Consider the following 27088-nt stretch of genomic DNA (forward strand, 5'->3'; position numbering starts at 1 on the left):
AGAGAAGAGACAATGAGGGATACAACAGACTAGGGAGCTGGAGTCGCACAAGAGACTGGGTGCCTCTCTCCCACTCCAGAAGGTCCCAGGATCAGTTCCCAGGACTGTCTAGGGAGAGGACAAGCAGACACAGGAACACACAGCGAATGAACACAGAAGGTAGACAGTGAGCCCAAAACCAACAGGGTTGGAGGGGAATAAAATAAATACATCTAAAAAAAGTAAAATGACAACTTAAACAATGGGAGACAATATTTGGAAACCACATATCCAACAAAGGTTTACTACTAAGAATATATAAAGAAATCCTTCAACTTAACAACAAAAAGACAACCCAATGAAAAAAATGGGTAAAAGACTTGAACAGACTTTTTTTTGAAGAGGAAATACAAATGACTAAAAAACTCATTAAAAGATGCTTCACATCACTAGCTATTAGGGAAATGCAAATCAGAACTACAGTGAGATATAATTTCATACCTACTAGACTGGCTGTTGTTTCAAAAAAACCAGGACTTACAGGAAGATGGCATCCTAGTAGGCAGGCAGGGTTCAATTCTCATAAAAACAACAAAGAAAGGGCACAAGCTTGACTGACCGATACTACTGTGCCTTGTGTTGCCTGGAGCCCAAAAGAGCTAGGAGAATGCAAAGTTTTCAAGCTCTGAAGAAGCTGATGTTCACCAGCATGTTGTGAGAAAACCCATGAACAAAGAAGGTAGGAAACCCAGGACCACAGCATCTAAGATTCAGCACCTTGTTACTTGCCCCAACCCCATTTGTCCTCCAACACAAACATCAACGTATTGCTCTGAAGAAAAAACATACTAAGAAAAACAAGGAAGAGGCCGCAGAATATGCTAAACTTTGGGCCAAGAGAATGATGGCGGCCAAAGAAAAACATCAGGAACGGACTGCCAAGAGACAGAGCCCAATCTCCCTGAGAACTACCTCTGAGTCTAGTCAAAAATAAGATTTTCTAGGACCAACAAATAAGATCAGATGTTAAACTGAAAAAAAAAAAAAAAAAAAAAGGCACTGCAAATGTTAAAAATAACTCAATTTTTAATCTATTTTAAGAAAAATCTTTTTAAAGAAAAGTAATTTGGCTCAATCATCCTGAAGTCAGGGGTTGCCGGATTCCTCTAGGTTCTTGGCTATGTTACATAAAAGAACTGAAGACACTCTAGTTTAGTTAAGCCAGTAAAAAGTTAATGAGAAATGGGAGAAAAGAATGGAAGCACACACTGGGGATGTGAATGTGGATGCCTCCAGACAGAGAGCATTTGGGATTGGGGGGCTACCTTTAGTAAAACCATTATTCACTCCTCCCCTTTCCTAATTTTGGGGGAGGAACCTCAGCTGTTTGTTGTTCGCATTGGTTACCCCACCTGTTAGCTCTAGGGTCCAATGATGAGGCCTTTGGTTTGGGAATATCTGAGATCAAAGGGGGCCTATTTGGAGTTATCCCAGGTCTCCCCCTGGCCAGGGAAAGAGTTCCAAGTGGGAGCTCATGGCCAGGGTCTCGGTGGAATCTTTCCAGGTTTGTTCTTAGTAGCAGCCTTTCCTGGCAGGGTCTCATGGTCATTTTCTCTGCCAGGTCCCAGCTGCGACTCAAGTCTTCCTCTTTCCTATGCTAACCTGCATCAATCCCAGCTTATGTTATCAGAAACAGGAAATGACTACAGGAGGAAAAAATAGGAGGGGGTCAACAACTGCACTTTTATTTGTGATGATAATAAGGATATACTTCTTCAAGTATTTTTTTCTTAGAATTTTTTTTAAGGATTTGTTTATTTACTTTTTTTTTTAACCCTTCCCCTCCCCAGATGGTTCTCGCCTCTGTCTGTTCACTGTTTACTCACCTTCTCCAGGTGGCACCAGGAACCAAACCTGGGACCTCCTATATGGGAGGCGAGTGCCCAGTGGCCTGAGCCACATCCTCTCCCCACAGGCTGCAGCATCTGCTGGCTTGTGGCATCTGCTTGTCTACTTTAGGAGGCACCAGGACCCAAACCCGGAATCTCCCATGTGGTACACAGATGCCCAACTAGTTGAGCCACATCCATTTCCCTCTTTGATTTTTAATTAGAAAAGTTACAGGTTTACCAAAAAAAAATCATGCATAAAATACAGAATTCCTATATGCTCCTCACATGCAGTTTTCCCTATTCAGTTACACTTTCCATTAGTGTAGTACCTTTGTTATAATCGATGAAACAGTATTATCATAATTTTACTATTAACTATAGTCCACAGTTTACATTAAGTTTCATGGTTTGGGTTGTACTGTTTATGGTTTTTAAAAAATTGTCCAGGGTGCTGAGTGGCTCAGTGGTTGAGTTTCGGCTTCCCACATTTGAGGTCCCAGGTTCAGTCCCCTGCCCTGATACCTTAAAAAAAAAAAAATTGTCCAAGTATTTTTTAATGCAACAGCACCTAGTAGAATTAAAAACAGAATGGTCATTTTCCACACCAGTCAATAACAAAAGCAAACATCTGAAACAAAAGATAGAAAACAATGGAAATGGCATAAAAAGCAAAAAGCTTAGAATAAAGTGATTGAAGTAGGAATAAGTATGGACCAAAACCATACAAAAATGGGCTAAGTTTATTAAAAGAATAAGAATCTCAGGTTAAATATTTAAAATGTAATTATGATTCTGCAGGAAAGCTAAAAGTAAATAGATTAGGCAAATATAAATGGGGAAACAAAGCTAGAAGAGTTTAGAGAGTATTAATAAGGTGGAGAATTCAAGATATAAAACAATAAATGATTATCTTTAGTTTATAGTGTACAATTCAAAATGAAGACGAGACTCCTGTAGTGACTAACAACACAGATATGAAAACATACATTAGAAACATTATCTGACAGATGTATAAAATTAGTGAGAATCATGAACAAGGCTTCCTCTGATGGCCAGACCAAGACCATAAAAGATAATTGAGGTATCTGGGAAAAACTCTGGGCAGGCACCAGGCTTTTATATTCAGGTTGAATGCCATATACATAGTGTCCATTCCTCTAATTGATGCAAAATATATAAGAAATAAAGTTCTCTTAAAAATCAACTGAACTGTGGAGCAGATGTTGCTCAAATGGTTGAGCACTTCACTTGCTTCTCAATTATGAGGTCCCAGGTTTGATCCATGGTATCTCCTAAAAACAAAAAAATGAAAAAAACAACTCTCATTGGGGAGCAGATACAGCTCAGTGGTTGAGTACCTGCTTCCCCTGTACAAGAGCCTAGGTTCACTCCCCAGTACCTCCTTAAAAAAAAAAAAAAATCAGCTGAATGAAATAGTCAAGCCAGCTATTAAGCCAAACTTGTTGTGTTTTTTTTTTTTTCTCTCCTTTTTGTAAAAATGGTGACAAATTTTAACACTGGAGGACAGACTGCCTTTGAGAATTGATGCCTCAAAGGCAAGAAAATGTAGTGTACGTTCAGGGGAGGAAGGATCTGAAGGGTAATGTTTTTCTTAGAGCCCATTTCTAGGAATTATTCCAGCTCTGTAAAAATTTAGATCCTTTCTACTCTTTCCCACCCTACCCTAATCATGAGCACAATGGCACAAGAGACTTGGTCTCAGCTTGACTGCAGTTTCCGCTGTCCCATTATCTCACTATTCCTAATGCTTTGCCTTCACTCCCTTTCCCCCTTTCTTGGGGGCTTGAAAGTTACTTTGGGATGAAAAGGAAAAAAATATAAGGACAGAATATTCTCTTCGCAGGCTCCTTGTAGAATCAGAATTATCATTCCAATGGTGGGAGGGACTAATTGTCCTAATGGCATCTGGTCACCCCATTCACCTAGAAGAGCCGGTCTATTCATGGCAGCTTTAGAAAGAGTTGTTAGTTGCTTGCTCTGCCATAACCTGGCCAAATTTATGATTGACAGTATTAAAACTTTCTTGCATTACCAGAATGAGTCTTACAGACTACTGGGCCATGGCTTAGCATTTTAAAAATATGTCCTGGATTTTACTTGGTGGCATTTTATTTGGGATTGCAGCACCTATATTGGTAAGTGAAATAAATCTGTAGTTCTTTGTATTTTCATTGTCAAGTTTGGGAACCAGGATTTAACTCCTTATACAAATGCATTGGAGGCCCTGCCCAACCAAGATGGTGGAGGGAGACATTCCAGGACCTCCGACTTCTCATGGAAACTTTAAGCAGCCTGCAAGAACTGACTGAAATATCTTTCTCAAAGCTCTGGAAAATAGTTAAAAGATTGCAGTAACAGGGTGAGTGCTCAATCAAGAAAAAGGCAATTTGAAAATGATAATGGGGGAAGCAGATGTGGCTCAAGTGATAGAGCTTCTGCCTACCATATGGGAGGACATGGGTTCAATCCCTGGGGCCTCCTGGTGAAAAAGAAAAAGAGAAAGCATGCCTGCACAGCAAGCCAGTGCCCATGCGGGTGCGTGCATGGTGAGTGTAAGTGCTTGCATGGTGAGCCAGTGCCTGCATGAGTGCCCATGTGGTGAGCCAGTGCCCACACAAGTGAGTCACACAGCAAGATGATGATGCATCAAAAGAGAGACAAGGGTAGAGTCAAAGTGAAGCAGAGCAGAAACCAGGAACTGAGGTGGCACAATTAACAGGGAACCTCTCTCTACATCAGGGGTCTGCAGGATCAAACCCCGGTGAATCCTAGAGGAGAGAAAATGAGAAGAGAATACAACACAGACAGCAAAAACATAAGGGTAAGAGGAGGGGAAGGGGGAGAAGTAAGTAAATAAAATAAATCTCAAAAAATAAATGGTAATAGGGAGACTTCTGGGAAGATGGTGGACTAGAAAGACACAGGACTCTCTTCTCCTCCAAAAAAGTGGCTAGAGGACAGGATGAAACAGCCTAGAAAAAGATCTTCTACGGTGTAGAACACCAGGCGAAGGCTGGACACCACCCAGAGGAGAGAGGGACAAAGGAGGGGAATCATGAAGACAGAAGTGTGGGTTGAAACCAGCAGTTACTGCTGCCAGCACCATCCCCCACACTAAAGGCACTTTAGAATTCTCAGGCCTCTGGGCTTGTGACTATAGACAAAAGGGGCTCCAGGAATCTACCACCCCTGGAGAGGGGAGAGAGAAGGACACAGCCTAAGGTTGACTCAATTTCTGACCCACAATTTGGTCTGCTGTGTTCTACAAACCCTTCCAAGCCAGGTTTGCCCGGGGGCTGGGGAAGGACTGGAGAAATCCACCCTTCACAACCTCCCTGTCTCATAGCTGGGACTAATTGTTGAGGACACCCCAGGAAAGGGGAGAGAGAGGGACAAGCCTAAGGCTGACTCAGCTTTTGACTCACAAATTTGGTCTCCTGTGTCCCTGGAGCTCTTCTAGGCCAGGTGGGGCTGTGCCATTGTGTGCTTTGGAGCCAGAAAGGGGATAAAGATATACCACCCTCCCAATCTCCTCCTCTACTAACAGGGACTGACTGTTGAGGACTCAGAGGAGAGTGGAAATATTTCTGACCCTGGAAGAGGGAAGGGGCTGCCAAAGAAGTGTGGAGAACTGTCTCAGACAAAGTTTGAATTTTCAGGCTCATAGCTTCCAGACAGGGAGCTCTATCACATTGATCCAGTCTGTGTTGCCACAAATACACAGAAGTTTGCCCGGCATCGAAGAGAAAGCTGAAAGAGCACCATCTACTGGCAGACCCAGAAACTACATGCAAGAAAATAAAAATAAGTAGGAGAGGCTTTTTCCAGCATCTATAGTCTCACTCCCCAAAGCCCTAGGAAGTGACTCTACAACCAATTACAATACCCAGTTTTGAGCAACCAGCAGGACAATCCTAACAATCCAGGTCAAGCCAAGCATCAAAGAGCATTGGTAACACACAGCCTCCTGCCACTAAATCCCTATGAAAGAGAAAGAAACTGAGGATCTGAGTAAACTACATCCTAATTAGATGCCTACATATCAGCAAAAAATTATAAGCCATGCTAAGAAAAGAGAAGACATGGCCTAAGAAAAGGAATATATCAAAGCCCCAGAAGAGATACAGAATTTGAGAGAACTAATCAGCAAGACACACACAAATTTCCAAAATCAAATTAATGAGTTGAAAGAGAATATGGTCAAAGAGATAAATGACATTAAGAAGACATTGAGCCAGTGCAAAGAAGAATTTGAAATCCTAAGTGGAAAAGTAACAGAGCTCATTGGAATGAAAGACACAATAGGTGAGATCAAAAACACATTTGGGGCATACAACAGCAGACTCAAAGTGAGAGAAGAAAGAATAAGTGATATCAAAGACAGAACAGCTAAAATTGAAGAGAGAAAAGAGTGGAAAAAACTGAACAGGGCCTCAGAGAGTAGAATGACAACACAAAACACAACAACATATATGTTATGGGATTTCCAAAAGGAGAAAAGGGAAAAGGGGCAGAAAGAGTATCTGAGGAAAGCATAGCTGAAAATTTCCCAAATGTCACAAAAGAAAGGAACATACATGTCCAAGAAGCATACTGTACCTCCAATCAGAATAAATCCAAATAGACCTACTCCAAGACACATAATACTTAGAATGTTAACTGTCAAAGATAGAGAAAATTCTCAGAGCAGCAAGGGAGAAGCAATCCATTTTGTACAAGGGACGTCCAGCAAGACTTAGTGCAGATTTCTCTTCAGAAACCATGGAGGTGAGAAGACAGTGGTATGATATAATTAAAATACTGAAAGAGAAAAACTGCTAGCCAGGAATTCTTTATCCAGCAAAACTGTCCTTCACATATGAAGGTGAGTATAAAATAGTCACAAACAAACAGAAAACTAAGAGAGTTTATAAAAAAGAAGCTACCTTTGCAGGAAATACTAAAATAAGCCTTAGTATCTGAAAGAAAAAGACAGGAGAGACAGGCTTGGAGGAGATTCAAAAAGAAAGAATAGCAGAAAGGATAACCAAGAGTGAAAAGACAGACAAAAATAAGATATGATATATGAAAACCAAAGAATAAAATAGAGGAAATAAATAGTGTATTCTCAGTAATATCATTGAATGTGAGTGATATTAAACTCTCCAATCAAAAGATACAGGCTGACAAAAAGGATTAAAAAAACCCACAGTCATTCATATGCTGCTTACAAGAAACTCACCTTAGACCCAGGGATACAAACCAGTTGAATGTGAAAGGCTGGAAAAAGATACTCCATGCAAATAGTAACCAGAAAAGAGCAGGGGTAGCAAAACTAATATCAGACAAACTTTAAATGCAAAAAAAGTTATAAGAGATAGAGAAGAACATTATATGTTAATAAAAGGAACAATCCACCAGAAAGGTATAACAGTCATAAATATCTAACCAGGGTGCCCCAAAATACATTAGACAAACTCTGGGAAAACTGAAGAGAGAAACAGGCATCTTTACAATAATCATTGGAGACTTTAACACCCCAGTCACATCATTAGATAGAACAATCAGACAGGAGATGAACAAGAAAACAGAGAACTTGAACAATATGATAAGTTAGACTTTATACAGAACACTGCACCCAAACTCAGCAGGTTATACATTCTTTCCAAGTGCCCATGAATCTTTCTCCAGAATAGACCACAGCTCTTAATAAATATAAAAAATACTTAAATTATACAAAACAACTTCTCAGATCATAATGAAATGAAACTAGAAATCAATAACAGACAGGAAAAAAGTAAATTTGCAAATGTATGGAGGCTGAACAACACATTCCTAAATAATCAGTGGGTCAAAGAAGAAATTGCAAGTGAAATCAGTAAATATGAGACAAATGAAAACGAGAACACAATGTATCAAAAGTTACGGGATACAGCGAAGGCAGTCTTGACAGGGAAATTTATAGCTCTAAATGCCTATATTAAAAAAGAAGACAGAGCTCAATCAAAGATTTAACTGAACAACTAGAGAAACTAGAAAAAGAACAGCAAACCAACCCCAAAGCAAGCAGAAGGAAAGAAATAAAAGTTAGAGCAGAAATAAATGAAATTGAGAACAAAAAACTATAGAAAAAATCAACAATATCAAAAGCTGGTTCTTTGAGAAGACCAACAAAATTGACAAGCCCCTAGCACAAATAAAAGAAAAAAAGAGAGAAGATGCAAATATATACAATCAGAAATGAAAGGGGGGGAGTTACAACTGACCTCACAGAAAAAGAATCATAAGAGAATAGAATGAGAAACTGTATGCGAACAAACTAGACCACCTAGATGAAATGGACAAATCCCTAGAAATTCACAATCAACCTACAATGACTCTGCAAGAAATACAAGAACTTCACAAACCAATCACATTTAAGGAGATTAAATCCATCATTAAAAATCTCCCAACAAAGAAAAGTCCAGAACCAGATGGATTCACAAGTGAATTCTACCAAGCATTTTGAAAAGAATTAACACTAATTCTGTTTAAACTCCTCCAAAAAATTGAAGAGGAGGGAAAATTGCCCAACTCATTTTATGAAGCCAACATCACCCTAATACCAAAGCCAGATAAAGGTACTACAAGAAAAGAAAATTTTAGAACAAGCTCTCTAATGAACACAAATGCAAAATTTCTCAACAAAATACTTGCAAATCGACTCTAACAGCATATTAAAAGATTTATACATCACAACCAAGTGGGATTTATTCCTGGTATGCAATGCTGGTTCAACATAAGAAAATCAATCAACATAATACACCAGATTAACAAATTGAAGGGAAAAAAAATGCGTGAAAACCTCAGTCAACGCAGAAAAGGTATCTGACAAAATCCAGCATCCTTTTTTGATATAAACACTTCAAAAGATAGGAATACAAGGAAACTTCCTCAATATAATAAAAGGCATATATGAAAAACCCACAGCCAACATCATACTCAATGGGAAAGATTGAAAGCTTTCCCTGTAAGAGTGGAAACAAGACAAGGATGCCCACTGTCACCATTGTTATTCAATATTGTTGTTCTAGCTAGGGCAATTAGAGAAGAAAAAAAATTAAAGGCATCCAAATATGAAAAAAGGAAGTAAAACTCTCACTGTTTGCAGATGACATCATCCTTTACTTAGAAAATCTTGAAGTATCCATGACAAAGCTACTTGAGCTAATAAACAAGTTCAGCAAAGTGGCAGGATACAAGATTAACATGCAAAAATCAGTAATGTTTTTGTACACTAGTACTGAACAAGCTGAGGAGGAAATCAGGGGGGAAATTCCATTTTCAATAGTAACGAAAAGACTCAAATACCTAGTGTAGAAGTTTGATATAGTTATGAATTACAAAAATAGATATTGGATTATGTTTGTAATCTGGTCTGCACCTGGGCATGATAAAGTTATGATTAGGGTTTGATTGGGCCACCGTCATTAGGGTGTTGAGTCCCCACTCATTGGTAGGTGGGGACCCACAGATAAAAAAGGCATGGCTAAGGACTAAGGCATGGCTAAGAGTTGAAGCTTTTTGATGCTGGGGGCGGTTTCAATGTTGGAGTTTTGATGTTGGAGTTTGATTCTGAAGCCTTAAGCTGGAGACCTGGGAAGTAAGCTCACAGAGGAATGAGAAGCCAGTCCCAGGAAGACAGGAACTCTAAGCCTAGGAAGAAGCAAGGTTCCTGGGAAGAAAGGAACCTTGAACCCAGAGAGAAGCAAGACCCTGGAAGGGAGGAAACCAGGAAGCTTGAACCCTCGCAGCTGTTGTCAGCCATCTTGCTCCAACACGTGAAAATAAACTTTGGTGAAGGAAATAACTTATGCTTTACGGCCTGGTATCTGTAAGCTCCTACCCTAAATAAATACCCTTTATAAAAAACAACCAATTTCTTGTATTTTGCATCAGCACCCCTTTGGCTGACTAATACACCTAGGAATTAATGTAACCAAAGAAGTGCAGGACCTATTTGTAGAAAACTAAAAAACAATGCTAAAAGAAATGTATGTTTTTATTCAACTGTGTTTTCTTTTTAATTTTTAATTGTTTATATTTTCAATTATTAAATGTAAAGAATAAAGTTTAAAAAAATGGTAGGGGGAAGTGGATGTGGCTCAAGCAATTGGGTTGCCATCTACCATATGGGAGGTCCTAATTTTGATTCCCGGGGCCTCCTGGTGGAGGCAAAGCAGGCCTGTGCAGCAAGCTGGCCCACATGGAGAGCTGACCCAACAAGATGACGCAACGAAAAAAAGACACAGAGGAAAAGACAATGAGAGACACAACACACCAGGGAGCTGAGGTGACTCAAGTGAATTAGTGCCTCTCTCCCACATTGGACGGTCCCAGAATCAGTTCCCAGTGCCTCCTAAAGAAAAGATGAGAAGACAAGCAGACACAAAAGAACATGCAGCGAATGGACACAGAGAGCAGAGGGCAAGTTCAAACGGAGGGGTTGGGGATAAATAAATAAATAAATCTTAAAAAAAACACCAAAAGGTAGGAAAACCTCCCTGGCTGGCCTTGCTTCCATCCTCTCACAGGCTTCTTGTGTGGGTCCCTGGTCCCAGTTCTAGAGGGAACAGAGTAACCCTCATGCATATACAGGGCTCATGTATGTCTGTGCCAGTCTGGGGGCAGGCTGAAGGACTGAACCAGGACATAAGTTGCATGCTTGCCATCCCAGAACTTGCTCTGTGCCTCAAAGTGGCTCACACAGTTCTACAGAATGCTATGGGACAAGAGTCAAATTGCAGCTGCCTAGGACAAACGATTACCAGCTCTGGGACATACAGGTTAGTGCCTGAACAATGAGGAAACACTGTTTCCTAGGAGAAAAGAGACATTTGGATTTGTGTAAATGAGGAAATTCCTAGGGCCACATGCTTATTCCCAGGATAATACATGTGTGCAGAAAAGACCAGTTTTGAGCTGTTCTCTAAACTTAATGTTAGAGGAGCTATGCTTGAAATATCAAAATGTTCATGTTGCAACAAAAGATTACAGGAAGGAAGGAGATGTGGCTCAAGTAATTGGGTTCTTGTTTATCATATGGGAGGTCCTCAGTTTGGTGAAGGTGACCTGGCACACGCAGCAAGTTGGCCTGCATGGCAAGTTGGTGTAACAAAAAAGAGACACAGAAGAAAGACAATGAGAGACACAATAAACCAGGAGCTGAGGTGGCTCAAGCAATTGAGTGTCACTCGCCCATGTCAGAAGGTCCCAGGAATGATTCCTGGTGCTCCCTAAAGAAAAGACGAGAAGAGAAGAGAAGACAAGCAGACACAGAAGAATGTGCAGCGAATGGACACAGAGAGCAGAGAGCAAGTGCGAGCACTGGGGGTGGGGTGGGGATAAATAAATAAAATCTTTAAGAAAAAAAGATCACAGGAAGGGAATGGATGTGGCTCAAACACTTGCATACATACCTCCCATGTGGGAGGTTTGGGTCCTGGTGCCTCCTGAAAAAAACAAAAAACAAGCAACAAGCAAAACAAATGAAAAAACAAACTCAGGGAAGCCGATGGGGCTCAGTAGTTGAGCACTGACTTCCCATACACATGAGGGCCTGGGTTCAATTCCTCGCTGGACCCTGGTACCTAAAAAAAAAAAAAAAAAAAAAAAATTACAGGAAGCTACGGCCCATGCCAAGAAAAAGATGAAAGCATTAAAGACCATCAAGGAGGAGAACTAGACCTGGGACATACAAGGCAAAGCCTTTTTAAAAATGGTCTTAATATGCTTAAAGAGCTAAAGGAAAACATAGACGAAAAACTAAAGGACATCAGGAAAACAATAGACTAATACAAAGAAAATATCTATAGAGAAAGGGGTATAGCTCAGTGGTTGAGTGCCTGCTTCCCATGTACAAGATCCCAGGTCCAATCCCCAGTTCCTCCTCAAAAAAAAAAAAAAAAAGAAATCATGAAAAGGAACCAAAGAGAGTTGAAGACCACAGTAAGAGAAATTTAAAAAGTGACCAGAGCCTGAGAGATCCCTTATTCACTATCAAGCATACCAATATACAAATGATGGGAGTTCCTGAGAGGAAAGAGAGGGACAGAGAGCTAATAATGGCTGAAAACTTCCCAAATTTAACTGAAGGCATAAATACACACTTCCAAGATGCTCAATGAACTTCAACCAGGATAAACCCAAATAGACACACAGCAAGTCATATTATAATGGAACTGTTGAATGCCAAAAACGAAGAGAAAACTCTGAAAGTGTTGAGAAATAAAAAGCCTAAATATCTTGCAAAAATATCTAATGAACCACTCCTGCCCCGCTTCTGTAATCAGGCCATGAGAACATGACCTTGCAGGAGAATATAAACAAATGACTCCTACCCTCTGCTTCTGCAATCTAACAAACCACTCCTGTCCCCGCTTCTGTAAATCAGCCCATGACCTTACACCTGCCTTCTGCTTCTGTAACCCTGCTTGCAAAATTTCACCTAGCAACATGTTAGCCCATGAGTAAAAGTCATGCTGATCCCACATAAAATCCTACATAAACCTATGGAAACAGAAAAAAAGGGGCTCAGAATTTGGAGATTGACTCCCTCTGGGCCCACGTGTAATAAATCTGTTCCTCCACCTCTCTGAGTGCTGGTTTGGGTTTCTCTGCTGTTCAGAACTCCTGGCTTTGCTGCAAAAGAGCATGAAGAGAGAAGCAACCTGTCATATACAAGGGAGCCTCTATAAGAGTAAATTCCTATTTTAATAGGAAGCCATGGAGACAAGAAGACAGTGGGATGACATATTTCAAGTGCTGAAAGTAAAAAATTACCAACCAGAATTCTATATCTGGCAAAACTATCAAAAATGAGGGAGAGATAAGACATTCCCAGATAAACAAAAGCTGAGAGAGTTTGTCACCATTAGACCAGCCTTATAAGAAATGCTAAAAAGAGTTGTGAAGGGCGGCGGACTTGGCCCAGTGGTTAGGGCGTCCGTCTACCACATGAGAGGTCCACGATTCAAACCCCGGGCCTCCTTGACCCATGTGGAGCTGGCCCATGGGCAGTGCTGATATGCACAAGGAGTGCCCTGCCATGCAGGGGTGTCCCCCACGTAGGGGAGCCCCACGCGCAAGGAGTGTGCCCCATAAGGAGAGCTGCCCAGCGCAAAAGAAAGTGCAGCCTGCCCAGGAATGGCGCCACACACACGGAGAGCTGACACAACAAGATGACGCAACAAAAAGAAACAGATTATTTTTGTGCTGCTCACAATAACAGAAGTGGACAAAGAAGACACAGCAAATAGACACAGAGACACAGCAAACAGACACAGAGTACAGACAACTGGACACAGAGAACAGACAACCGGGGTGGGGGTGGGGGAAGGGGAGAAAAATTGATTAATTAATTAATTTTAAAAAAAGTTGTGCAGGTTGAAAGGAGAGGATACAGGGAAGCGGACTTGGCCCAATGGATAGGGCGTCCGCCTACCACATGTGAAGTCCATGGTTCAAACCCTGGGCCTCCTTGACCCGTGTGGAGCTGGCCCACGTGCAGTGCTGATGTGCGCTAGGAGTGCCGTGCCACACAGGGGTGTCCCCCATGTAGGGGAGCCCCACGTGCAAGGAGTGCACCCCGTAAGGAGAGCCGCCCAGCACAAAAGAAAGTGCAGCCTGCCCAAGAATGGCACCGTACACACAGAGAGCTGACTCAACAAGATGATGCAACAAAAAGAAACACAGATTCCTGGTGCCGCTGATAAGGATAGAAGCAGTCACAGAAGAACACACAGCAAATGGATACAGAGAGCAGACAACTGGGGGGTGGGGGGGGATGGGGAGAGAAATAAATAAAAATAAATCTTTAAAAAAGAAAGGAGAGGATACAAACAACAGATTAAAACTGCATGAAGAGGGAAACGGACTTTGGCCCAGTGGTTAGGGTGTCCGTCTACCATATGGGAGGTCCGCGGTTCAAACCCCAGGCCTCCTTGACCCGTGTGGAGCTGGCCATGCGCAGTGCTGATGCGCGCAAGGAGTGCCGTGCCACGCGAGGGTGTCCCCCGCGTGGGGGAGCCCCACGCGCAAGGAGTGCACCCGTGAGAAAAGCCGCCCAGCGTGAAAAGAAAGTGCAGCCTGCCCAGGAATGGCGCCGCCCACACTTCCTGTGCCGCTGACGACAACAGAAGCGGACAAAGAAACAAGACGCAGCAAATAGACACCAAGAACAGACAACCAAGGGAGGGGGGGAATTAAATAAATAAATAAATCTTTAAAAAAAAAAAAACTGCATGAAGAAATGGAGGTATCTGGTAAAGATAAAGACATGGCTAAATATAAATGCTAGTATTGTATTTTTGTTTGTTATTCCTTTTTTTTTTACTTCCTACAGTATCTAAAAGGCAAATGTACAAAAATTTATGATAAATCAATGATTTTAGACTTATAAAAAGCATAAACATGTAATTTGTGGCAAGAGCTTCATAAAGGTGGGTGGACAGAGGGATACAGGAATAGAGTTTTTGTGTCCTAAAGAAGTTAAGTTGGTATCAAAGCAAATGAGATTGTAGATTCAAGATATTAACCATAACGGGTACGGGTTTCTGTTTGGGGTGATAGGAAATTTCTGGTGACAGATGGTGTGAGGGTAGTACGACATTGTGAATGTCATTAATCCTACTGAATACTATGTTTGGGAGTGGCTGAGATGGAAAAGTTTATGTTGTGCATGTATTTCTACAACTTTGAAAAAAGCAACTAAACCAATGCATCAGTCTGGACTGGATTTAATAATGGAGCAGATTTTTCATATTGGGACATATATTAATGTTAACATATATTAATGTTAAATTTCTTTGAGGTTGACAACTGTTCCACAAGTGAATATCCTTGTTACATAAGTGAATATGCTTGTTCTTAGGAAATGTACATGCAATTATTTTCTGTTCAAGAAGCATGATGTATACATCCTATTCTCAAAGGTTGTGAAAATAGAATGTTACAGCAAATGTGGCAAAATGTTAACATTGGTGGATCTGGGTACAACAACGGGGGTATGTTGGAGTTCTGGGTATGACTTTTCTATTATTTTGGCATCTGTCCTGTAAACTTGAAATAATTTCAAATTAAAAGTTTAAGAGAAAACAAAAACAAAATGCATTGGGACTCTTTTCATCTTTTATGCTATGGTTTCTAAAAAAACATTTTCCACTAGTGGGGGCGGGTACAGATTAAAAGTATGGTAGAATACTCATCCAGTTCAGTCAAGGTGGCTGAATGGCTGGAGCCCACAGCAGTTAGCTCCCATTGCAGTAGTCTCAACTGTTCATCCTAGTGCAATGGATAAATATTCCCACTTTCTGCACAAGCCACATTGGGAATGATTATATTGTAAAAATGGGGAAGGGGGGGATTTCCCGGCATTAAGAACTGTGGAAGCCTGGATTCTGCGTCTTGGCCTGCAACCACCTGTGATCCTTCAAGCCATCTCTTTTTGACAAGGTCTCTTACTTTCAGGTGAGTTGGCCCAGCCAGGTGCCTTGATTGGAATCAAGACCTGGTTATTCCAATTGCGGGTACAGGTGAAGTTCATGGACGTCATAGGAGTGTTTTTTTTTCCTTATTGCTTATTCTTTCTGACCCAAGACTTTAATAAAGCACAGATGCTTGCGTGACTCCGTGAACCTTTTCAACTGGATGGTTATTTGAACATTCTATTTACCAAATACACCTCACATTTCCATGCTCTGTCAAATGGTACCATTTTTTTGTCAACTCGTTGGTTCCTTTGCTAGCAAATTAACACTTTGGCATGGCCGTAAGGAATTTTGTTTTTGTAAAGACCATCTAGCCCCACCACCTTTTAAAAGCCATGGTTCCTTCCATTTTTAAGCAATATTCTTTCACTCTTTTTCTTGACTTTATGTCTTGATAGATTCCTGGGCTAGTAATAAAAACCATCTATGAGTACCTTCGTGGGTGCCCTTGGTTTCAGTGTGATCTAATTCTGATAACTTTTAAATAAGAAAACAGCTCTGTACTGCCTCAAGTACAACAAAATAAACGGGTCGAATCTTGCCCATGAGGCCGCAGTTTGCGACCCTTGGTGGTAACGAGACCAGGTTGGGAAGGAAGGCGGAGCCTTTCTAAAAGGAGGCGAGGCCGCGAAGGCTGCCAGGAGAACACAAAGACGCCGAAGGGGCGGTTGAACAGGACCCTTCCTCACCACCAAGGCCGCGAGCAGAACCCGAGAATTTATTGAGGGCTAACCCAGGAACGCTCAAAGGATGGAGGGCAGGGAATTCCTAGCAGTGAAATCAAGAACGAAGAACTGATTTGGCCCCCGACAATCTTGGCGCGGAGGCCGCAGGCACCGGGGAAGAGAAGGTCGGAACGCCGCCGGTCTGGACCCCGCGAGACCGCCCCCTACGCCTCGGCGTCCCCTCGGCGCCCCCGGCGCCCCGCCCCGCCCGGCGCCCGGGGCGAGGTGCGCGGCCGGCGGTTTAGGGCGGTTGGCGCACCACGTGGTTTCCGGACGCCTCGAGGCTGGGCCCGTTGCTGGGGCGTTGAGGTCCGAGGCCAGAGCGTGTCCCCGCTGGGTGCGTGGCGGGCCGGGGCTGCGAAGCCTGGGGGCCGGGAGCTGCGCGCGGCGCCCGCTTCGGGGCACTGGGGAGCGGGAGCCCTGTCCAGGCGGCGGGCGCGGCCCGGGCGGTCGGAGACGCCAGACTCGCCGAGGCGCGCGCCCAGCCCTGGAGGGGACCCTCCCCCCTTTCCCCGTTAAAAGTCCGCGCGAGTGAGTAGCGGCGGGAAGAGCCGGAGGCTGGGCGGTCCCCCGGGCGGGAGGGGGCGCGGCCCGCGATGCCCGCGACGGTGTGTGTCTTTCCAGGACGTGCTCGCCGGCCCGCAGAGAGGCGCCCGGGAAAATGCTCGAGGTCTTGGTGCTGAAGGTGAGCGAGCGGTTCCTTCCCCCCGCCCCCGAGTCCCCTCTCCTCCAAGCAGGATCCTCGCCAGATGAGGACGCGGGTCTTTGGACCGAGGTCTTAGGACCCGGGAGTAGGGTTTTCACCTAAGAGTGAGGAATCCGAGTTCAGATTAAGAAGGGCTAACGTTTTACTATAACGATGTCCCAAACAGTGCACAGGACACACTGGGGCTAAAGTTGTTTATCTGACATTCAGTTTTAACTGGGTTCCATGCGTGTATGTATATATGGCGCTTTATTTACGGGCGTGGGGCCGACTGTGACCGCCGCCCTCCCCTCAGCCCCTCTTCCCCGTCTTGGATCAGCTCTGGTTGTCCGGGTTCAAGCCCCCGCTCAGTACCTCCAAACAAAAACTATGGGAGTGGATATGGCTAGAGTGGTTGAGTGCCTGCGTCCCGTATGGAAGGTCCCAGGCTCAGTCCCTGCCCCGTTACTTTAAAAAAAAAAAAAAAAGAAAAGAAAAGAAAACCCCCATATTTCTTATTACATCCCTTCCCCCCACTATTGACCTTTGTTAAAATTAATGGGAGAATATTAAAATATTACTGTTGATGACTATGGTCCACGTTTGCATTAGGTGTATTTTTTCCAATATACCCTGCTGTTTTTCACACCTTGTAATTGTGATATACATTTGTTCTAGTTCATGGAAGAACCTTCTTATATTCCCTCTGTTAACCACGTTCATCATTCACAGTGGGTTCACTATGTTTTACAGTCACATGTTGCATCCTCTAGCTTTCCTTCTAGGGACATACGTGACCCTAAACTTCCCCTCTCCACTTCCCTTCCACAATCCCACACAATATTCTCTGCTGTTAATTACACTCAAGAAAATGTGCTAACATCTCCTTTATCCTTTTCCCACCATTTACAATCAACCTTCTTAAAAATTATGTGCAAATTAAGCTTTGGTTCTCCATTCTCTACCCTCTATCCTCTGGTAACCCATATTTTAGATTATTAACTCCATGAGTTTGTTATATTTGGTTCATATTTATGAGATCATGCAATATTCTTTTGTGTGGCCTATTTTGCTCAACATGATGTCCTCAAGGCTTATCCATGTTGTTGCATGCATCAGGACTTCATTCTTTTTTTTTTTTTTTTTTTTTATTTTTTATTTTTTATTTTTTTATTTTTTATTGACTTTGTAATAATATTACATTAAAATATATATGTGAGGTCCCATTCAACCCCACCCCAGGACTTCATTCTTATAGCTGAATAATATGCACATGTATATGTCACATTTTGTTTAATCCATTCATCAGTTCATGGACTGTTAGGTTGCTTCCATCTTTTGACAATTGCACATAATGTTGTTATGAACATCAGTGTGCAAATGTCTGTTCGAGTTCCTGCTTTCGATTCTTCTGAGTATATACCTGCTAGCAGGATTGCCGGATCATATGGCATTTCTATCCTGGACTTCTGAGGAATTGCCAAGGTGTCTTCCACAGCAGCTACACCATTTTACATTCCTACCAGCAGTTAATAATTGTTCCTATTTCTCCATATCCTCTCCAACACTTGGTTTTTGTTTTGTTTTTTTAAATAGTGGCCATTCTAATAGGTGTGAAATATCTCATTGTGATTTGCATTTCCCTAATCAGCTTCTGGATGTTGAACATTTTCATGTGTATTTTTGTTATTTTTTGCAATTTGTATTTCTTCTCTGTTCAAATCTTTTGCCCATTTAAAAATTGGAGTTGTCTTTTCATTGTTGAATTGTAGGATTTCTTTATATATTCTGGATTTCAAACCTTTATCTGATATGTGGTTTCTAAGTATTTTCACCCATTGGGCAGGTGGCCTTTTCACTTTAAAAAAAAAATTTTTTTTTAAAAAAAGATTTATTTATTTATTTAATTTCCCCCCCTCCCCTGGTTGTCTGTTCTCGGTGTCTATTTGCTGCGTCTTGTTTCTTTGTCCGCTTCTGTTGTCATCAGCGGCAGGGGAAGTGTGGGCGGCGCCATTCCTGGGCAGGCTGCTCTTTCTTTTCACGCTGGGCGGCTCTCCTCACGGGCGCACTCCTTGCGCATGGGGCTCCCCCACGCGGGGGACACCCTCGCGTGGCACGGCACTCCTTGCGCGCATCAGCGCTGCACATGGCCAGCTCCACACGGGTCAAGGAGGCCCGGGGTTTGAACCGCGGACCTCCCATATGGTAGACGGACGCCCTAACCACTGGGCCAAAGTCCGTTTCCCTAAAAAAATTTTTTTTGAAGACTTATTTATTTGTTTTTTATTTTCCCCCACTCACCATGTTGCCTACTTTCTGTGTCCATTTACTATGTGTTCTGTGTCTGCTTGCATTCTTGTCAGTGGCACAGGAACTCTTTTTTTATTGTGTCATCTTGCTGCGTCAGCTCTGTGTGTGTGTGGTGCCACTCCTGGGCAGGCTGCACTTTCTTTGTGCAGGGCAGCTCTCTTTGTGGGGCTCACTCCTTAGGCGTGCAGCGTCCCCAGCGTGGCATGGCACTTCTTGCGTGCATCAGCACTGCGTGTGGGCCAGCTCACCCCACGGGTCAGGAGGCCCTGGGTTTGAACCCTGGACCTCCTATATGGTAGGTGGACGCTCTATCAATTGAACCAAATCTGCTTCCCCTTTTTCACCTTCTTGGCAAAGTCCTTTGAAGCACAAATGCATTCAGTTTTGAGGAGGTCCTATTTATCTATTTTTTCTTTTGTTGTGCTTTGAATGTAAGCTCTAAGAAACCACTGCCTCCCACTATATCTTGAAAATGATTCCCTATGTTTTCTTTAGAATTTTATGGTCTTGGCTCATATTTAGGTCTTTAGTTCATTTTCAGTTGATTTAAAATAAAAAATCTTTTGAGTTAACTTTTGTATAAAGTGTGCATTAGGAGTCCTCTTTTCATTCCTTTGTGTATGGATACCTATTTCTCCCAGCACCATTTGTTAAATAGACTATTTTTTTCCAATTGGGTAGACTTGGCAGCCTTGTAAAAATAAATTGATTATGGATGTGAGGATCTATTTCTTAACTCTCAATTCAATTGCATTGATCAGTATGTCTTTCTTTATGTCAGTACCATGGTGTTTTGACCACGTTAGCTTTGTAATATGCTTCAAATATACGGAGTGTGAGTCTTCCAACTTTGTTCTTATTTTTAAAGATATTTTTTACTACCCAGGGCCCCTTGTCCTCTCAAGTATGTTTGATACTTAGCTTTTCCATTTCTCCAAAATAGGTTGTTGGAATTTTGGGATTGTGTTGAATGCATAAATCAATTTGGATAAAATTGACATCTTAACGATATTTAGTCTTACAGTCCATGCACACAGAATGTCCTTCCATTTATTTAGGTCTTTGAATTCTCTTAGCATATACATATATATTTTATAGTTTTCTGAACACAGGCTCTTTACATTCTTGGTTAAATTTATTCCTGTATATTTGATGCTCTTACTTGCTATTGTAAATGGAATTTTTCTTAATTTCCTCCTCAGATTGCTCATTACTAGTGTATGGAAACAGTGAATTTTGCATGTTGATCTTGTAACCCTGTCACTTTGCTGAATTTGATTATTAGCTTTAGAAGCTTTGTGGTAGATTTTTTGGGACTCCTACATATAGGATCAAGTCACCTGCAAATAGTGAAAGTTTTACTGCTTCCTTTATGATTTGGATACCTTTTATTACTTTTTTTAAAAAGGAAAAACATTGGTTTCTTTTTTGAATTTTTAAATTAATTTATTGAAGTATATTACTCTTACATAAACATACATAAACAGTAAGTGTATAGTAATAGTTGTGAACCTACAAAACAAACACAGGACTTTCATAACTCACCCTACCACCAATACCTTACGTTGTTGTTAAACCTTTTTAACTAATGATTAAAGAGCATTGTTAAAATATTACTACTAATGAAAGTATTTTCCCCCAACCCGCCTTCTTATTATCTTTATATCATTTGTATATGAACATACATAAACAATTAAGTGTATAGTAGAAGTTGTGAATAACATCATACAGGGGTCCCATATATCAACCTTCCACCAACACCTTGCATTGTCATGAGACCTTTGTTACAAATTATGAAAGACTATTGTCAAAATCTTAATAGTAAATATAGACCTTATCTTACATTTAGTGTGGTTTTCCCCCAAACCACCTTATTATTTTTTAAACATTTTTTTTATGACAGAAGTTGTAAACTTACAATCATGCACATGTGCACAATTCACAAACAACACCCCTCCATCAACACACCACACTGTGGTGGAAAATTTGTTATAGATATTATCATCTGATTGTTACCACATTCATAGTGTACATTTGGCTCACATTTTCCATATTGCCTCATTATCAACACAGTACATCTTTTGCATAGATGCAAGAATATTATTACTGCTATACACAGTCCATAGGTCACTCCAATTGTATTTTTCACATGCTTCTACACATTCCCAGCACACTGCAGTAGTGATGTACATTTGCCCTAGCTCACAAAGGACACTCTTGCTTCTGTACCATCAACCACAATTCTCATCCACCTCTGGGTTTACTAGGCTATTCAGTTCCTAGATTATTCTCTAGCCTTTGGTCATTTGTCATTTACATTTTTAGCCACATCCACATTTATAAACTGGCTGTTACTATTTGTTACCATATGCTCTATACATTTCTACACTTTTACAGTAAAGCTAGTTAAAACTTCTACATACATTAAACATCAATAATCCATCTCAGTCTTCCTCTAATCTTGAAGAATCCACCACCTACAACCATGTATTGAAGATATTTTCCTACAATTTCTTCTAGAAGTTATATGGTTCTTTTATATTTAGGATTTTGATCCATTTTGAGTTAATTTTTGGATAAGATGTGAGATGGGGTCCTCTTTCCTTCTTTTGACTATGGGTATCCAGTTCTTTCAGCACCATTTGTTGAATGGACTGTTCTGCCTGAGCTGTGTGGGTTTGACAGGCTAGTCAAAAATGAACTTGATCATACATGTGAGGGTCTATTTCTGAACCATCAGTTTGGTTCTGTTGGTCTGTGTGTCTGTCTTTACGGCAGTATCATGCTGTTTTTACCACTATAGTTAGGTAAAATGATTTAAAGTCTGGAGATGAGGGTTTGCTTTTCCTTTTTATGATGTTTCTGGCTATTCAGGACTCCTTACCCTTCCAAATAAATTTGGTAATCTTGTTTTCAATTAAAAAAAATGCTAGTGGGATTTTTATCAGGATTGTGTTGAATCTGTATATCAATCTGAGTAGAATTGACATCTTAATGATACTTAGTTTTCCAGTCCATGCGCATGGAATGTTCTTCCAGTTATTTAGGACTTTTTAAATTTCTTTTAACATTGAGTTGCAGTTTTCTGAATACAAGTGCTTTATATCGTTGGTTAAGTTTATTCCTACTTGAGTTTTATCTGTCATTTTATTTTCACCATTCTTTTGATACTTTTAGTTACTTTTATTGGTATAATCTTCATTTCTAGACTCTCTGCCAGACCTCCCTCTCCTGTCTTTTCAGGCTCTAGCACACCCTGTAGTATTTCCTGAAAATCTGGTCTCTTGCTTAGAAATTCTCTCAGTTTGTCTTTATCTGTGAATATTCTAATCTCACCCTCATTTTTGAAAGACAGTCTTGCTGGATATAAGATTCTTGCTGGGTGTTTATCTTTTGTATCTTAAATGTATCAGACTACTGTCTTCTTGCCTTCATGGTTTCTGATGAGAAATCAGCAATTAATCTTATTGGGTATCCCTTATATGTTATGCATTGCTTTTCAGAATTCTGTCTTTGGCATTTGACATTCTGATGAGTATGTGTTTTGGAGTTCGTCTATTCAGATTTTTCTGAATGGGAGTACGTTGTGCTTTTTGAATATGAATATCTGTGTCCTTCAGTAGGATTGGGAAATTTTCTGCCATTAGCTTCAAATATTCCTTCTGCCCCTTTTCCCTTCTCTTCTCCTTCGGGGACATCCATGACATGTATGTTTTTATGTCTTTTGCTGTCATTTTGTTTCCAGAGAACTTGTTCAGTTTTTTCCATTCTTCATCTGTTCTTTTGTATGTTCACTTTCAGAGGCCATTTCTTCAAGCTCACCAATTCTTCTGCCTCCTCAACTCTGCTATTATATGATTCCAGTGTTTTTAAAATTTCATTTATTGCACCTTTCATTCCCATAAGATCTGCTATTTTTCTGTGTATGCTTTTAAATTCTTGTTTTTGCTCATCTGGTGTCTTCTTAATATCCTTAATCTCTTTAGCCATCTCATTGAATTTATTTAAGGAGATTTGTTTGAACATCTGTGATACATGTCTCAACTCCTTTATGTCATGTGGAGGCTTATCTTGTCCCTTTAACTGGGCCATAGCTTCCTGTTTCTTGGTGTGGATTATAATTTTTGGTTGGTGTCTTGGCATCTGGCTTACTAGATGCATTTATTTTGGGTGCAGTTTTTCTCTTTAGTATAGGGCTTTTTGCTCTTTCTCCCTTGCTGGTTGTGCAGTAGGAGCCAAGATTGTAATTGGTGCTATAAGCTGTGGAGGCTCAAGCTGCCCTCTTTGCCCCAGGGCCCAATGAAGCTTCTCCCAACTTTCTCCTTTGCCAGGGGTCAGGACAGAATCACAGCTATGTGGAATAATCTAAGTCGTGCAGGCCTACACTGTAGTTGCACAGAGAGACTGATAAAGCTTCACGTCCCTTTCTCCCCTGCCTGGGGTGGGTATGGAGCTGCAGGTATGGGCAGCAGTCTATGCAGTGTGGGAACAAGATGAGCGTTGTTGCCCCGGTATACTTCTGATTATTCAGTCTGTGCCAGCCAAAGGTACCTGCAGTTACCTGGATAGGCTGGTGCAGGGCCCATCAGCTTCTTCCCTGCCAGAGGTGGGGCTGAAGGCGGATCTGGGTGAAAGAAACCAGTTCCTACCATCACTGTGATTTTCTGTCAGCCCGGCTTCCCCTCAGGCTGGGGTCAGAGTCAAAATGGCAGCTACTGGCCTCTTTCCGACTTGGACAGATTCACACCCCAGCTCTTCCCAGGGTTATACCTTAGCCAGCTGAGTCTACTAATCAGTAGCTGAAATCGATCGCCAACTGCCTCCTCCTCCCCAGTTTTTGGGAAATGGAGCTTCCAGTTCCAGCCACAGAATAGCTTCTGGGGTGGCTCACTCTGCCAAGGTAAGGTAATCGCTGGCCTCTGCAGCTTGGCCAGTAATTTCCCGGAGAGGCTGGCATAGGTCCCTGCACCTTCCTACCTGCTGGAGGTGGCACTAGGGCCTACGCTAGAGCTGCAATCTGATCTGGATGGAAAGAAGCTGGTTCCGATCAGTGTAGTGATTTTCCATGTGCCCTGCTTCCCCTTGTGCCAGGAGCAGTGTTAAGATGGTGCCTCCCAGCCTCTTTCTGACTTGGAGAGCCTCAAACTTCAGCTCTTCTCAGATTTATACTTTAGCCCACTGAATTTACTCATCAGTAGCTGAAGTTGGTGCCCAACTGTCTCTTCCTCCCCTGGTTTTAGAAAGTGGAGCTTTTAATTCCAGCTGTGGAACAGCTCTCGAGGCAGCTTGTACCTCCAATGGAGGATGGGCACCGGCCTCCGTGGCGTGGAACGTTCTACTTGCAACTGTTCTCTGCAGATGGGCAGTCTCCTTCCATTCCTTCAAAGATGTTGCAGAATGCCCTTCTGGCCTCCTGAAGCCCCCAAACAGGTGTTTCAACTAGCTTCAGATAGCTCTGGGTGTTTACTAACTGCCCTGTAGCAGGAGCTGACTCTAGGAGCTACTTACTCCGCTGCCGTCTTGCTCGGTGTCTTAAATTTATTTTTAAAGATGTTTTAGACGACAGGAAAGTTACATTGAAAGTATAGGGGATTCCCAAATACCCCTCCCCTCCCCTTCCTGTCTCTTATGTTTTCCCTTGTTAATAACATCTTACATGAATGTGGTACGTTTGTTATAATTGATGAGCAAATATTGAAGCATTACTACTAATCATGGTCCCTAGTTTATATTATGGTTTAAATTTCCACCATACAATTTTATAGGTTTTGACACAATGTATAACCCTAAAAATGCCTTATGTTCCATCTTTTCTTCCCTTCACCTACACTCAGAATCTCTGGTAATCACTATCTTTATTATATCAGTGTTACCAGATCTTTTTTTACTACAATAAGAATAAGTCTGCTGTGGTCCAAGTTTGCATTCCCCCTTAGGTTTGTTTTGAAATGGTGGTGTAACTGGGTTTTGTCTAGCTTCTTGACTAAGCTTCAAGAAATGAATTTCAAGAGCAAGCCACTTTGATTATTCCTGTAATTTGTTAAGGTAGGGAGAGAAGAGAAATGGGAGAAAATAACAGATCATGGGTCCCAGGAAGAGAGGAAGAGGCTGAAGTGAGCAAGAGGGCTGACTTACAGAATACAGTTCCCCATTTTAGATTATAAGTCCCCAGGTTTACTTGTGTATTGGTCTAGGCTGGGGCAAAGAAGGTCAGAATAAGGGCACAAACAGGCGTAGGGACAGGGCTGGTTTGCTTTCCTGCTTACCTTTTAAATTCTTAATTATTCTGCCCCTTTGCTAATGGCAGAGGAGGAGTTCCAGGTTTTGCTGTTTTGATTGATTACCCCACCCATCAATCCCCTGGGTGGGCCTAATGATGAGGTCCTTGGGGAACATCTGGGGCTTCTCCTGGCTCCTGGAGAAATCTTGTTCTGAATGGGAGAATTTCCTGAGGGTCTTCCAGCACCCATCTTGGGGGTATTGAAGTCCACATGGACTTACTGCCAAGCTCCAGATCCGTCTATTGATTCCCTACCTAGCCTGCTTCAGTGATGCCTGCTCTGCTTCAGATTGAGAGGCGGCTCAGATCTTATGAAGCAGATGGAAGGAACTGTCTTGCTTATAGTTGTAGATACTCTTGTTTTTTTGGAGGAGCATTGCCCATCATCATCATTTTGTTAGTTGCCCTGGTTGAGTCCAGCATACTGGAGAGTAGGTGTTGGCTGCACTTCTGCTGAGATTCAGGGTTCAAATGGCATATGAACAGCCAGGAGATTTAAGTCTCTAGGACATAGATTAACAGGTATAGTTCTAATTACAGGTTCAAATAAAAGGGGTAGAAGAATCATGTGAGGGAAATTATAAATGAGCCTAACTCTGTTACAGTGGGGAAATAGGTTTTCATATATTCCAACATGAGGCCCACCAATGGGGTGTTAATTTCATGGGGTTGTGTGCCTTGCCTCTGGTGTCCAGTTGTCTCTAGAGCCTTCAGGACCACCCGTTTGAGGCTTTGTTTACTGTGGCAGTGAGATCTGCCTGAGGCATGTATAAGTGAAACCTCTGGAATGACCTCCTAACTCACTCATTTGAAATCTCTGTAACAGTAAAGCCTCTTTTGTATTTTTCTCCTTTTTAGTCAAGGCCTTTTTCCAAATGCATAGCTAGTTGACTCTAGGCAGTAATCCCACAGTGCCTCAGGCTCATCTCCAGGAGTCCAGGTTAACGTAGTGAGTTTATTTGCTGAGTTTAGCTTAGAGAGAGCCCACGTTTGAATAACAAGGAGGTTTTCTGGAGGTAACTCTTAGGCAATAGATATTACTAGGGTAATTTTCAGTTTTGCAAGGTTTAGGTTCATAAGTATAAGCATTGATATTGAGAGCTTCGTGTATTGATCTGCTTTCTTTTATTAGGCACTATCAGTATACTAGAGATTCTTGCCACTGTAATTACAGAACATAGCAGGATTCCCCAGGATAGGAATTTAATATGTTGTTGGTTATTGTGTGGTTCACCCACTTAGAAAACACCCTCTGACAAGATGAGCGCATTTATTTTCCGTAGATGTATGCCCCAGGTTCACCCTTAGACATCCCCCTACCACTGACACCCTGCACCAGTGACCCTCCCCTGCCGTAGTTGCTAAAAGAATACCCCACAATTGTATTCTCAACCACAGTCCTCTACCTCCCCAGAGTTCACCTGTTCCTTCCTCCAGTCCTCCCCTCAGCTTTGTGGATAGCTCAACCCACCCCCAACCTCTCTTACACTCAACTCCAGCATCATTGACCCTATTCCTCACTGTACCACCATCACACCCATCCACCTTATTGTGGATTCTACACAGATTGAGCATCAGCTCACTACTCTCTACTTGCTTTCTATCTCCTGGTCACCTATCTTCGAGGCTCACCACTGTGATTCTGCTCAATATCTCTAGTTTATATCAGTGAGATCATGCAATGTTTGTCC

The 27088-nt window shown here is 41.9% G+C and overlaps 1 protein-coding gene across 1 annotated transcript in view; it reads left to right on the forward strand.

The window, feature by feature from the left end:
- Window positions 1–16318: 16318 nt before the first annotated feature.
- Window positions 16319–27088, forward strand: part of TDRD12 (tudor domain containing 12) — a 128402-nt gene continuing 117632 nt past the window's right edge. The window contains exons 1-2 of the mRNA XM_023583682.3: window positions 16319–16459; window positions 16747–16807. Of these exons, the coding sequence (XP_023439450.2) occupies window positions 16784–16807 (24 nt within the window). The 5' untranslated portion in view covers window positions 16319–16459; window positions 16747–16783. The remainder of the gene's footprint in view (window positions 16460–16746; window positions 16808–27088) is intronic.

This window comes from Dasypus novemcinctus, chromosome 18, assembly GCF_030445035.2.
Source record: "Dasypus novemcinctus isolate mDasNov1 chromosome 18, mDasNov1.1.hap2, whole genome shotgun sequence".
Lineage (NCBI taxonomy): Eukaryota > Metazoa > Chordata > Mammalia > Cingulata > Dasypodidae > Dasypus > Dasypus novemcinctus.